Genomic DNA, 15,102 nt, shown 5'->3' with positions numbered 1-15,102 from the left:
TTTAGAATCTCTTCTGAACTCTGACATCACTTATTCAAGTTCAGAAAAAGAAAAATTCCACTGCTATTAATTACCTCTGTACTATACACTAGCCCTGGGAATAACCTTCCTTTTTCTCCCCTTAACATTCGATAGGCTCTTTAAGGAATCGCTACACTAGGAAGGCCAAGTTGGAAAACTGTATGAATTAAAAGTTAAGAAAAGCAGTGTGTTCAGTCACTTACACCCAGCAACCTCAGTCAGTGGAAGGAGTAAATCCAAGTCATTAGACCTCTGGCATTGTGCAACAGTGGAGCTGCAGACTTTTCCAATTAAAAATGAAAGAGACTAGAGATGTGAAGAAATGAAATAGCATCTAATCATCATAAGCTCACATCTGCAAAATTGTTAATATATTCCCAGGACTCAAACATATTACAATGGTACATAAAGATTTAAATAATCTTACATTTTCCACTGACTGTCTCTGCCTTTGAAAATAACTTCTAATCTATATCTAAATCAGTTTTTAAATCCACATCCCAACAGGAAAGTCTACTAAGAAGTGAAATCCTATGAAATTCCATTGTTCATGTTTCAGATCTGTTAAAAACTATAAATGAGGATCAAATTAGATATTAGACAAACAAAAAGGATAATTACTGGAGCCACATTTTAATCTCCACTAAAGGAGCTGAGCTTCAGTTATTTTGGTCTTCTCATATCTTTCTTGAACTAATCCAACAAATGGGACAACTTTGAACTGAACTAACTGGTGCCAGGCATAAAAGAACATTCTTTCCCCTTGATAATCCATACCTTCAGAAAAGAAATTAGCAATGTCCTATGGCTTCTGAAATCTTAATTTGTGTCCATTATCACAATGTTTAATAAGACAAATCCATGATTCCATAACTAAAAGAGTCAAGGGCTCATTTATGTCACACCATTCCCCAAAGATCAACTCTTGGCAGCTGCTTCCTTCATGTAGCAAGAGCACAGTGCCTTTATTTATCAAAGAGGTAGCAAACATTCTTCTTCTCTATTTGGATTGAAAACCCAGGCAGCAGCTGGGCCCCATGAGGTTCTTACCACATGTATTTTAATCCTATACTAAAATAAGGCAATCGGCATTTTCCTGCTTCTCTTTGAGTAAACAAAGGTTTCTGGAAGAGGAAGGCACGGCCCAAACTATGCAAAGATAATATGACTAAAATGACAAGTTTCACACATTGTATTTTCAATGTCCAGCAGTCAATTATCAACCAAGCTTGGAGAGGAAGGGAGTCAATTTAGGCAGCTATGTTTAGAACTCAGATATAATAGAATGAGAAAATGGCCATCGAATAATGCTCTCAAATATTTAAGGCATCCTACTGAACTTTGTTTATTGTCTATTTTTATTTAAAACACCTACATGTTGGTCCGGGTGGGGGTGGGGAAACCGGACAAGTTCAATGGGCCTTTTAGAAAAAATGAAGAATTTAAGCAAACACCAGTGCTCAAGTAGTCATTTCCCTTTTCCCAAAGTTCTCCACCCAAACAGAATGTTTTCCTTTCAGAATATCTAGACCATTGGAATGTGCTATATACCAGTTACAGTTCATAGTACATTATGAATACTCTGCTAAGAAATAACACTAAGTATGTTTATTCCAATTGCTCAATCTCTTTGATTTTTAGAAATGAGTTTGATCGCTCCATGAACAATTACTGCAAGACACATACCTCAAGTTAATATCTAATAACCTCTATTCAAAGACAAGTCAAATATTCACAATTACACACAGCAAGGAAACGGTGCTTTGGTGCTTTGGCATTCTGCATACTTCTCTACTATGTTACAATCTTCTAAAGTGCAAGGTCTTCCAGTTGTTTCATGTTTTCCATGGTGCCTGGTTGTCACTCAATAAATGTCCATTGAACTCCAACTTTTGCACTTGCAGATGTTAAATTCTCTTTTGTTTCCTCAGGGAAAGTTCCTGAGGCATTTATCCCATGCTTAAGAGACTATGCTGTCATGTGTCTCACATCTACAAGCCAGGACATATTTGATAAGGCCTGTAATTACAAACCTATGGAACAAGCAAGGTTGGTTATCCAGTCTGGGCCTGCTGGCTATTGCAGGAACATGATTATCATGTGCGTGGAATGACCTGGCCATATTGGAGCCTAAACACCAAAATGTTTTTCAAAGCATGATGCTGAAGACTCAGTAGACCCCTACATCATTCCGAAAAGGATATCCTACATTAATCAAGGCTTGCATGATTGGACTAGCTTCATTTTACTTCCCCTGCCTTTTTTTTGACCCAGACTTTTACACAGGAAAGAAGTTGTACTGCTCAAATCTTTGCTACATTTAATTCCACAGGATTTAATACATTATCCACTATGAATAAGGTGTCGTGAAAGGTGCAAAGCTGTCAAGACATGGAACTTGCCTGTCCTCAAGTACACAACAATCTTGTGGAGGAGTGTCTTCATCATCATACCATCCTGCAACTTAAAACGTATTTTTACAAATGTTTCCTCAATTAAATTTCCTAGCAACCCTGTGGCATCAATGGAATTTGTCATACACATTTTACAGATGAGGAAATTGTGGGTGAGAGGAACCAAGGAACTTCCTTCCCAAGTCTGAAGTTCTTCTTTTGCATGCAGCCCTCTTAAACAGATAATAATGGTAAGAGAGAGATGCTAATAAACAATAAGAAGAAGGCAGGAATGTGTATTAGGGAAGCATAAGCAGAGAAAAGAAAATAACTTAATCTCCATGGTTGGGGAATTTGAAAGTAGTTTGTGAAGAAAGTGGCTTTTAGCTTTGTCTCTGAGACGGGTTTTAGAGGACAGGATATTCTCAGTAAACTTAACAAGGGACAAACGAGTTTAGGAACAGAAAAGGAACAGAAGGGAAATGGAGAATGAAACCAGGGCATCCAAGCAAAGCCATGAAGTAGGGAAATTTATGACATTACAGGGAGTCTCGTGTGAGTGAAGCCTGACTGTGGAAGGATGCAGCGATGATTCAGGCTGAAAAGGTAAACTGCAGCCTCAAAAGCCAGGTGGTGTGGAAACTTCTACCTGCAGTACAGAAAGGCTGGGGCTCTTTGGCAGAGGAATGATAGGCTGGTTTTACGTTTCAGATTTGCAGTGTTTCCCACCAGGAGCTCCTGTCATTTTGGGCAGGCCAATTCTTTGTGTGCAGAATCATTCCATCCACTGCAGGATATTTAGCATCTCTGGTCCTTGCCTACTAAATGCCTGTAGTGCTTTCCAGTCAAGACAATAAACAATGACCTTACATATTTCCAAGTGCTCTAGGAATTAGCACTGTCCCCAGTTTTGAAGATGATTACGAACAGTGTCTAGTCCAGGTTCAAATGAAGAGAGAAGAAAGGCAAGAAGACCATTTAGGCAAGATTCAGGAAAGATGGAATGATTAGGTCATACATGTGAGTAAGGGCTGAGTATATAAGAGAGATTGCAAAGACAGAACAGAATCAAAAGAATTTGATTTTTTGTTGGTGAGGAAAGGAGAGGAACTGAGAATGAATCCAAGATTTCAAGCTTATATAACTGAATGACAATGACATTAAGTTAGGGAAAAAATTGGGGGGAGGGTACTACTGAATTCCACTTTTAGTTGACTAAATATGAAACATCTGTGTACCTCTACACACTATGAGCAAAAAATTGGAAATGTGAATCTTGAGTTCAATATGAGTTAGGAATAAGAAATAAAATTGAGCTCAAGGGAGAAATACAGAGTTTGAAGAGGTAGAAGCTAAGGAAAGAAATTAAAGGAATTCCTTCTTTTCACCCTATTCGAAAACTGCTATTTCTCTGTCACAGTTCTCTTCAGTTTGCTAGTTAGCATGTAGAGACAAATGGAAAGAAACTTGAGAGACAATAAGACACAGAGACATCGCTTTTAAAAAATCTATGGTACCTTTCTTGGATTTCAAGTGAAAATATGAAAAAAAATTTAAGTAAAAACAAGTATCACAACTCATCAATCTCTGAATTTCCATGGAACTTACTGGGCTATTCCTTTCTACTTCCCCTTCAAACAACTGCCTCTATTTTGTGCTGATACTCTTCAAAAGCCAGTTAACTGAAAAATATTTTTTTCCGCTTTCATCAGAAAACTCAACTGTTGCTATGATAATTATTTATCTCTGAATAGTTCCTATACTGGTTTTTATTCTACTCAGATTCATTCAATTTCCCTCACTTAGAATTCTAAAACCATTTTTTTCAAAAAACCATCCAGAAAAAGTCCAGACTTTAGAAACCTTGTCTCTACTTCTTATTCCAATTACCTGTAGGTGCCTGAAGTTACCCCTTCTTCAATAATACTGGACCTAACATGGATCCTCCTGCAATTTCATTAAATATTCTCAGTAAGGATTCATTTTAGTCTACTGCAGCAAAATTAGTGTGGTCTGTGGACTCCTGAAGCGTTTGAGACCCTTTCTAAACTATTTTAATAATAATCAGGAGGAGGAGAAGATGGAGGAAGAAGCAGTAGTAGTTAACTGCCCTTTTCATTGCTGACATTTGCACTATCAGTGCGGAAGCAATGCTGGGTAAATCTGCTGTGGCCCGTGCATGAATCAAGGCGGGGCCCTCGATGACTCTAGTGGTCACTGTGTTCTTTGTTGCAGTGTGGACAGTTTAAAACAAACAAAGCCAGTTCTGACTTCACAGATGCCCTCTTCTCCAGAGGTCCAGGAATGACACTTTGAGATCCACTGCTCTAGGGAGTTTACAATAGCACAAGTAAAAACAGCTCCTTGAGAGAACTAAAAACAGCAGTAGTTTGGCCTGTTCCTTTATCTATTTAGATCTAATTCAAAGGTAATGATGAGTTATAATTATTTACTGAACTGTCTCTGGGGGTACAAAGTATAACATATGATCTGGGGTACCCAACCTCCAAGATGGCCTCCAATGATCTTCACTTTCTGGCATTTACATCTTTGGTCAATTCTTGTGTGACCAATAGAATACATCATAAAAGATGGCATTCGCCTCAGAGATTAGGCTGTAAAAGACACCATGGCTTCAGTCTTATTGTCTGCCTCTGTCTCTCAGATCATTCATTCTGCAGGAAGCCAGCTGCCAAGTCGCTATAAAGTCCATGTTAGCAAGGAACTCCTGTCCACGGCCACTTGCGTGAGCCTGGAAGCAGATCCCGCAGGCCCCAGTCAAGCCTTCAGGTGACTACAGCCCTAGCTGTAAGACTGACTTCAATCTCATAAGAGATGCTGACCCAGAATCTCCTAGCTAAGCCACTCAAAATTTCCTGACCCTCAGGAACTCTGTGAGATAATAAACATTGTTTCAAACTGCTAAGTTTTGGGGTACTTTTTATGCAACATGAATAACCAATACACTCTCCTTCTCTGCAAAAGTTCAAAATATACTTAAAAAAAAAAAAAAAAAAGACACATATAAGCTAACAATGAAAGACACTGTGACTTAAGTGCCAAATTAATATTTTAGACAATAAGCTCAGAACAGGAAATTTTTTTCTGTGGGCTAGAGAGTTAAGAAAAAGTTTCATGAAGGAGCCAGAACTTCAACTGAGTCTTCAAGGAGAGGCAGGTTTCTGCTAAGTGGATGGGCATACTCTGAGGAGGAAGAAACAAATATGGCAAAGCGATAGCTTGAAAGAGGAGAGCTCTTGGGAAAAGTTGGGAGATAAGTGGTAAATTTAGACATAGGTCAAATTAAGGAGGGTTTTAAATATAAGACTAAGTTTAGCTTTTATCTTGTAGGCACTGGACAGGCACTGAAGGTTTTTGAACAGGAAATTAATTTAATTAAAGCAGTAACTATGAGAACTTTCTAAGAGGCAATCTTCTCCCCTCAATGAGTTTCCTTTAAGCAGAACCATTTATAAACACAACTGTACTGGCCTATGATATACTATATCTCAATCTCACTTTGATTGAGAGATATGAATAACTAATAAAATAAAATGAGTCTACAAAAATTAATTAGAATGGAGAGTTAATTCTAGAATAATTTAAAAACTCCAAATTACATCTATTTGCCAGGACATTTTATTTATAATTTTACTATTTAAATTTGTATTTTATAATCAATAACCTTTACATTCAAAAATTTCTGTGACCCCAGTCAAATTTTGTTTGCTGAACATATCCTATGTTAAAATACAGAGTTATTGTAAGACTTAGTGCTAAATTCTGGTTACTCCCTAAGCAGGATCTCAGAAATAGCCTCATGTATGCCTCTCCTTTGTTTTCTTCTTACACAATGTCAGATGTTTTTTAAAAGTCTAAGCATAATACCTTGACCTCTTTGGAGTAGAGATACTAGAAAAATTCAATGAAAAAACAGAATATAAAATTATACCAAAGTGCCTAAAATGTATTTATTAGACTCATGCTCTTCACTAAATCTGACTGTAAAATCAATACAAATTTCATTTTACATTCTCATCATTAAAAAGTCAGACAAAATACATGCATCCAAAGTAGTTTTTAGAAACGCAGGCAGGGTGGGATCTGCTTTCACAGTAAACACTTACTGTGTGAGAACCGCTGAGTGATTGGGGTTCCAGGGTAAGGGTAAGTCCGACTCTCCCACTGAATGTTTCCTTCCTGGACAGCCTTTATGAAGCCGTGATAACACTGGTGGGCTACACCTGAAGACAAAAACAACAAATGCCTCAGCCTGGACACTTCGCTTGTAAATCAAATTATTAAAACTGTACCTATTTAAATATTTTATCACTTTTATAAGTCATAAGTTTCTCTGAGAAACTCCAAACTTTTTTGATTTTTTTCATTCAAAGAAAAAAATAGAATTATAGACTTTCAAACCTGGAAGAGCCAATTCTTTCATTTACCAGGTTGAGGAAGATTAAATAACTCGCTCAAGGTTACAAAATTAGCTCACACTATAATTCTGATCCCCTTTCTGTCACATCATGATGCAACACATCAAAATAACTGGTATTATTTTTTCCAAAGCAAAAGGGGCTGGGGACAATTTAGCTTTGTGAGAAAGAGTATGGTAAAAGAGTTTCTGGAATATAACAGGTGTTCAGTAAAGATCTATCATCAAACCACGGCAATGAAGCATTTTCTATCTTAAACAAGAATAATTAATTTACAGTGGATTATGATTATTACTTATAACTAAGTTGTTATTTGTAACTAAGAACAGCTGTTTTAAAAGTGAAAGTTTTACTATAATGATGGACACGTCATACATTTGTCCAAACCCAAAGAACATACACCAAGTATGAATCCTAATGTAAACTATGGATTTGGGGTGATAATGATATGTCAGTGTAGGTTCATCAGTTGTAACAAATGTTCTATGCTGGTGAGGCTTGTTGATAGTAAGGGAGGCTATGCATGTGCTGAGGCAGGAGGTATATGTGAAATCCCTGAACCTTCTGCTCAATTTTGCTGTGAAACTAAGACCACTCTAAAAACTGAAGTATATTTTAAGAAAGGCGAGAGCTGCATGTGTCTGGAACAATCTACTTTTCTAACACATGAAATCTCAATTCAAAGAGCAACATTTTGAATGAAGAGTAAAACCAATTATGTTACATTTTAAAAGAATGTATCATTCTTGAATTTATGCCACCTCAGTGGATCTATACTTAGGATCACTGTACTTACACGTTTCCCAATGATGATCACTATTCCTTGGTTGAGCTCACAGTTAAGAATTGGAATATTAAAAAGACATGACCATTTTTAATGTGAAACAGCACTGCCAACTATACACTGGTAAAGTAAATAATGTAGATTTGCAAATGTTGAATTGAAGTAAGGCAGTAACGAATAAAAGACAGATATATAATGATTGAAAGGAAAAAAAAAGCTGTCTTGGCAGTGACTTCCCCCGGAAGATCTAAAACTGTGAGTACTATGTTATGATTCCTTACTCTTAAAAAAAAGACCAGAGTGATACGAATGCCAAATAAAGCCTAAGAATAAAATCATATATGTGTTACATTACAGCCCTTCATCTGTGATTCTTCCACCTCTATTTGTAGGTGAAACCACCTATTTCCACAGTGTAGGGAGCCAATCTCTCCTGGAGAGTCCATTAATTCTGCCAACAGAAGAAGGCTGTGCATACCAGTATTACCAGTTGTGAGCAAATGAGTGTAGGGCCCAGCAAGCAGTTTCAACACAACTGGTCTTTGAGCCCTCCAAGTTGGACTTTGGGTAATTGACAAGGACTGCATTCCCCATGAGAACCACCCTGATGCAAGGAAAGATTTTAAGATTGATTCATATCTAAAGGTTTTCTAACTCTGGCTGCCTTGCTCCTCCTAGGAAAGAACAAATTGATACGAACCCTTCCTTTGGTCAAAGATTATTCAACTGGCCTGGTCACCTTCATTCGTTCAAAGAAAAAAAAAAAAGAGCCCTTCCCAGCTAAAATGGAATGAAGCCAAATAACTGCTATCTATTAATTAAAAACCTCAATATTTTGCTAAAGTTGAAATCTTGATTAAACAATAGAGGGAGAAAAAGGAGAAACTCATTTTAAAAAGTAAAAGATATGCATAAGGCCTATGCTATTTAGTGATAAAATCAAGGGGTAAATGCGCTCACAATTCTACATTTGCCACTATTAGCTACTTTAAGAGACACTTATGGTATCCTCATAAAGAACATGGATTTTAAAGACAGATTGAATCTTTGATTTTCCATTTACTACCTGTGTGACTGTGAGTAAGTAACGACTGTGCCTCACTCAGTTTCTTCATCTATTATAGTTTGCTGAGAGGATTGTAAAGCAGCTACAATAGTGACTGACAACGGTAAAAGGTATATTAATGTTAGCTATCACTGTTATCCCATCTCCATCCATATTTTGCCTATTTGAGAACAATACAATTAACTAGATCAAATCTAAGAATATGCAGAAAAGAAAAGTTTTAAAACTTCAAATCGATTAAATGCTACAGTATTCAAGCTGTTCAAAAAATTAAGCAGGATAAAGAGAAAAGGAAAATGTACAATGTCAACTGTCTACACGAAATTTTAGAACCACAATAAATTTAAGGGAGAAAAGAGAAAATAAAATTGGGGTTCAAAAATAAATCATTCGAACAAATTTTAAGTAAATAAACCTTTCCAGCTGCCACAGTACCTTTGATAAGTCGATACCACTGTTTGCAGACAAGGGCTGCAGTTTTGTGTTCCTGGTACGGTGAGAGAAAGGACAGGATATACTCCAAAACCTCTTCTGGCAGCTCAGACATGGACCTATTATGTCTAGTTTCTTCAACCTCCAAAACTGGGTGGGGCTCCTCATCTTGCTCCATTGTCCCTTCCAGCACAGTTTCTTCTTGGTCCACAGCCATGAAACTATCATCTTCACTGTCTGAGGAGCTGGCCATGACATTCCACTCGACAGCTATAGTGGGAAAGAAAGAAACATTAGTATACACTGCTGGAAGCTCTGAAATAACTGAGGGCCATGCACCCAGGTTGTTCATGATTTCCTTTAGACCGTCAATATGAAATCCGTTCTTCAGCACTTTCTCACACTAGTAGTGAGCCACCTTAATCTGACAGATATAGCTTGAATACCAAGCCCATCCTAAATATCTAACAAATTCCTAAAGGTTTCTGATTGCATTTTTTCTCTCCACTGAAAACCAGAGTGATAGCAGCCAAGTTCTGGTATAACCATAAAATCAGAAAACTTGTTCTCTAACAATTCCCCTGACTCAAGGATCTGACTGGCAGACAGCAAAGAGAATAGCAACTGGCTTCCCTTGGCCAGTAACATAATTTAAGACCTCAAACTTAGAAGGAAAAACTAACGGTGGGTGCTACAGAGAGTAAGTAATAAGAATATTCTGATATAGTTTTAGAAATAAGTTTTTTTACACAAGACAATTCACTTGAGAATGATAAGTGTTCCAAGAATAGGCTGAACTAGCTAAAATACCAAATATAAGGCAATATTTATACTAGAAAACATTATAACAGATCCAGGAATTAAAAAAATGGGTATAATACAAATGTCCATCAACAATACAACAGATAAATTGTGATACATTCACACAATGGAGTACTATGCAGCAAGGAGCCACCAATACACACATGGATAAATTTCCCAAAACAAAATACTGAACAAAAGAAGCCAGAAGAGTACATTCTACATGACCATGTTTACATCAAATTCAAAACAAGGCGAAATTAATTTGTGCTGTTGCAAGTAAGGACAGTGGTTACCTTTGCTACCCACCAGGAGGCTCCTGGGGTGCGGCTGATGAAGTTGTTTCCTGATTGGGTAATGACTACACTTCAGTTTGTGAAAAATTCAGCAAACTGAATACTTAATGCTTAGTTCCCTTCTCTAAAGTTTGCCAAGACAAGCCATTATCAAGTTACCTCTAGTGGAGGTAACTAACTTCAAAAAATTATTACAGGTGATTTTCGAATTTCTTCTCTGTGTTATCTATGTTCCCTAAATTCTCTAGAAAGAGCACAACATGCTAAAACATACACACAGGCAGGCGATACATTTATACCGCTCCCCTGATGTTCCATGCAATGCCTGAGGTAAAAAAAGTAAAATGAAGGAAACAGTGTGATTTATGTCAAAAGTGTGTCACAGGTTAGATTCTCCAGGAACAGATGCTAAAATAGAATTAGGAATAAAATGGGTTTAATGGAAAGAACTCTTGTGAGGAGAAAAGGGTTTGAGGAAGCAGTCCTGGGCAGAAGAAGCCATCAGACCATGCCACAGACCTGACGACACCTGTCAGAACAGAAAGCTCAGGAATAAGGATGGCCGGTGAGAGGACTCTCGTGTTAGGTGAGAAGACGAGGCTCTTACATCACTGTTCTGCTCAGCTACTGGCTGGGGCTGCTCTGTCATAGTGTGACCTTGACTTCAAAGCTGAGGCAGACATTGAAGGGACTTAGCAGCTTTCTTTAGCTGTGTTCCTTACCAACGGGCAGCAAATCCTTTCTTGGAGGGGCGTCTGAGTTCATTTTATTATTTTTTAATACATCTATTTTCCCTGACCATAAGCACCTTACCCAGACCATTCACTATGCCATCCACCTAACAAATTTCTAGCATTCCCTCTAGCACTGATAAGAAGAATAAGAAATAATAGGAAGAAAAGAGTAATCTTGAAATATATTTTGGGGCTTTAAGAAAGATATGAAATGTTCCAAAAGGGGAGAGGGTTGAGGAGAACAAAGAAGAGAAACCTCTCACCTCATCTCTACCACTCCTGGAATTCATCTACTAATTATGTATAGTACCTTAAAAACTGGAAGAAGGATCATATTAGGAAAATGAGAACAAGAATCAAAACTCACAAAATCGCTTTCAAGATAATTAATCTACCAAATTAGCTCATGATACTGAGATGTGTCCTAGTAAAGTGGCTGCTAGAATCTTGGTGACAATGAACAACTGGTGGCTAATCGGAAGGAGCAGAGTAGCCTAAATTTCCCTAGTTGGGGGATGTGGGGGCTGTGAAAGGAAGGACAGCAATTCCCTCTATTCTCCAAAAGTAGAGCAGTATTGTAGTAATAGGTTTACTGTAAACTGCATTAAAGGATCTTAGATAGTTAGCCCTCTTTATCCCACTTTGGGTGAGTTGTTTTACCTTGTGCTTAACTTGCTAGAGGAAAGGCCTTTCCATTTCCAGCCCTAAGTCCTATCCTAAAGAGTTACAGTCACGTAAAATATGAAACAAAAATTAAAATTTTTTTTCTGGCAAAAAAAAGGGGTGCCTTTTTCCACCGTAAAAGAAATATCACTTCCCATATATCTTATTCTTTCTCCTGCAAGTTATCATTTCTCATCTCCCATTGGCTATCTTCCTTAATTTATTTTCTCATACTTTTAATCCCCCATCAGCCCTGAAATTCACCAACGAAAAGAGTCCTAATAAACCGATCCCTTGAGTTCAGCTGCATTTTTCATATTTGAATTAAACACAGCATCTCAAATACAGCTGTTCCTTTATACAACATCTTGACAGACTGTGAGCCTAGGGTCTGCTTCAGAACAAACTGAATCAATGAAGTCTTCAAAAGGTTATTTATATTACTATTTTTTTCCCCAAGCAAAATAAATTTGTTTGGCTCAATAAAGCAATTTACTCCCTTTCCAAATCTCAAACGACAATTAGCAAGCCTAAATAAGGGACTCACACTTTTGTAATACTCAGTTCTAAGCAGTTCTCACCAATCAACCATTTCACTATCCACAAAAGCATCAAATCCCATGCTCCTGAGGGCATGTTTGCTAACTTGGCCCTGAGCACGGATGCCAATGAGAATACACAGGGAAGGGCTCAGATGCGATTCCTCTGTAATTACATGCCCAGCATCAATTTGCACAGCCTTTCATTTGCACTTCCATGATTAGGTAATGAAATCATCACTCATACTCCCAGAGGATATAGAGGCATTTTGAAACAGTTTTTCATTTTTTTTCACGCCAAAAGAAGCCCTATAAAACATTTTGCATGTAAGTGTATTAACTAAATGAATGTGGTTTTCATGAACGTCTTCAAGAGAAATCTTCCTCACCCTTCACATTTGTGTTAGGCCTTCTCAGTTTTCCCAAACTGATCAAGTCTTTGGGAGAAACCACAATCTGAAGTCAACTTACTGGAATCTGAGCTGCTTTAGGGCAGAGACCATATGCCTAGGCGCCTTGTCTTCCTAGCACTAGACATTCTAATGAGCCAAGGTTTACCAATATTTCTACCCACAAGACTCTTGTGCTGACTTCACGTTATTTTATAATAGAAATTACATGATTAGTACATCCAGAAAATAGCAGACCCTGCCCTTATATGTCACTGGATGCTGTCAAGATATTTTATTGGTTGGAATGAACATACCTCTCTGGTTCCTTGAATTCTGACCTTTTAAGGTGTACAATGGGCTCAGAGTCTGCTGCCAGACTCCTGACCCATACATACCCAATGACCCTTTGCTAGTTCAAGAGGAATGGTACTGAAGAAACCATTTATTAGGCTCTGTAGCATCTTTTCCTTTGAAAAACTATTATACTACAACCAACTAAATTCAAGTCAGTTTTTAAAATCCTTCTGAAGTATAAATTAAGATTAAGATTTTGAGACTGGGAGATTTGGCTACTGTTTCTAGCTGTAATGCTATGTGGCCCAAGGTAAGTAAAGAGAGTAAGAGAGAAAACCCCTCTATTCCTAAGTAACTAAAGTTCCTCACCTACTTCATAACAATTCTGTAAAAACAGCAGATATCAACGAACTACTCCAAACTCAGAGGAAATCAATTTGTGAAATCAACTTGTGAAGAGTCAAAATCTATTCAAAAAAATTCAAGATAGGAATGAAACTACTTTGTTATCCATGTAAAACTGCCAGTCCTCGTATAATATTTGATTAATGGTGCCTGTGATTTCTACACAACTAGACATCTGATGATCCCCCAGGAATAAATGCATCTTTATGAAAATCAGAATACACTTACCTAAAAGGAAGCTGAAGATTTAAAATGCAATCAAGCTTATTCTTCACAAATTCAAAAGGTTTTTAAAAATGCAATTAAGAGAATTTCTTACTGATAGTAAAATAAAGCACTAAGGCTTAACTTAAAGAATGTGTGGCTAGAATGAATGGAAAGCACCCAGTCATCCCTCTGCATAAGGGCTTCTGAAGTGTCAGAGGCCAAGTAGCAAACTTGTACAGATGTCATTATGAACTCATGAAGTCACCCACTTCAGCAGCATTAATGTGAGCTAAAAAGTATTAAATGCTACTCTTGAAAACATACTATCGAATGAGGATTTACGGAAGACCGCAATATAATTCAATCTAAGATGATAATACACCTTCTTATTAATATACCATTACCATTATTGTACTAAATAAAAAAGTTATAAAAAGTGGAAAAATGGTAAAATATGAATTCTATGTTACTTCAGGCATTCAACAAACATCAACGGAACATCCGCTATATGTGAAAATATTGTGCTTAACTCCCATGAGAGTTATAAAAAGAGGATATGCTACTATTTCCTCTCAAAGAGATTTGCCCAGTAAGAGTAAAGACACCCAAATAGAGAACAACAACACAGGACAGACCTGTGGTACAAAACAAGAAGCTTTAGCAGTTCAGGAAAGGAAGAGACAGCTTCCAACTAGTGTGAGAAGGACGGTACAGAAGCAAACATTTGAGAATATGTAGGATTTCAGAGGGGAAAGATGGAAGGATGAAAGTTTTTCAAATTACTGTCTCTTGAACTGATATTCTTTGCCATTCACAGAATTACTTTTAGGATAAAAAGGTGAAAACTATATTTTATTCGATGAGTGTTTTCTACGTTAATGGAAGCTCATAACCTGGAGACGCTTTAATTCTTGACAGTCAATGATTTGACAAAAAAGTCTAGAAATAGAATAATTTGGCATAACTACTGTTGCTATTAGCAAACTGAGCTATTTTGACAAGAAATTCATAGCACTATAAAGCATTCCAAATTTAAAAACAGATATCAGCTGCAGTGAGTTTTTAAAAACTGGTTAACTCATCAGTGTTATATAATTAAAATTCCTTTTAATAGAACTGAAAAATAGTATTTCCCCAAACCACCGATCAGTATAGTTTTAAAAATCACTTTATAATGGTTGATATTAAATGAAAGCATTTTGACTTACAGAGTAGTAGAAATGGACTAGTTTTCAGAGCCATTCCCCACACTCATATGTAGCAACCAAAGGATTTGTTATTATTAAGCATAAATGATCACGAAAAATGTACTGGTTTCAATCTAGGTTCTGCAAATTCTGTAGAAAAAGTATAATGGAACTTAATACCCACATTTACATTTTGTGAAAGCTTGAATTTTTAGATTTTAAGAGAGAACAGTAATAATATATAAAGTATAGAACAATTCTGATTGTAATAATTTAACATACAGCAATGATCTGAAACAAAAAGCTTGTATTTGAAGTATAGTATGAATCAGAATGAAGTTAGAGGGGAAAAAGGAGGCATTGAAGATGCATTTTTCTGGGCTTTAAAATTTTTTTCTTATCAAAAACAATTTAACTAAGAAAAATGCAAAAAGAGCAATAACCCTACT

At 36.9% G+C, this 15,102-nt stretch overlaps 1 protein-coding gene across 2 annotated transcripts in view; it reads right to left on the bottom strand.

The window, feature by feature from the left end:
• The window catches only part of FBXO42 (F-box protein 42), an 85,229-nt gene that overhangs the window by 33,483 nt on the left and 36,644 nt on the right, over window positions 1-15,102 (bottom strand). For both annotated transcript variants that reach the window (XM_006914321.2, XM_006914322.3), the window contains exons 2-3: window positions 9,139-9,405; window positions 6,542-6,658 (exon numbers count right to left, since the gene is read on the bottom strand). In XM_006914321.2, the coding sequence (XP_006914383.1) occupies window positions 6,542-6,658; window positions 9,139-9,388 (367 nt within the window). In that variant the 5' untranslated portion in view covers window positions 9,389-9,405. The remainder of the gene's footprint in view (window positions 1-6,541; window positions 6,659-9,138; window positions 9,406-15,102) is intronic.

This window comes from Pteropus alecto, unplaced genomic scaffold, assembly GCF_000325575.1.
Source record: "Pteropus alecto unplaced genomic scaffold, ASM32557v1 scaffold125, whole genome shotgun sequence".
Taxonomy (NCBI): domain Eukaryota; kingdom Metazoa; phylum Chordata; class Mammalia; order Chiroptera; family Pteropodidae; genus Pteropus; species Pteropus alecto.
This window is presented reverse-complemented; position numbering and strand designations above follow the sequence as displayed.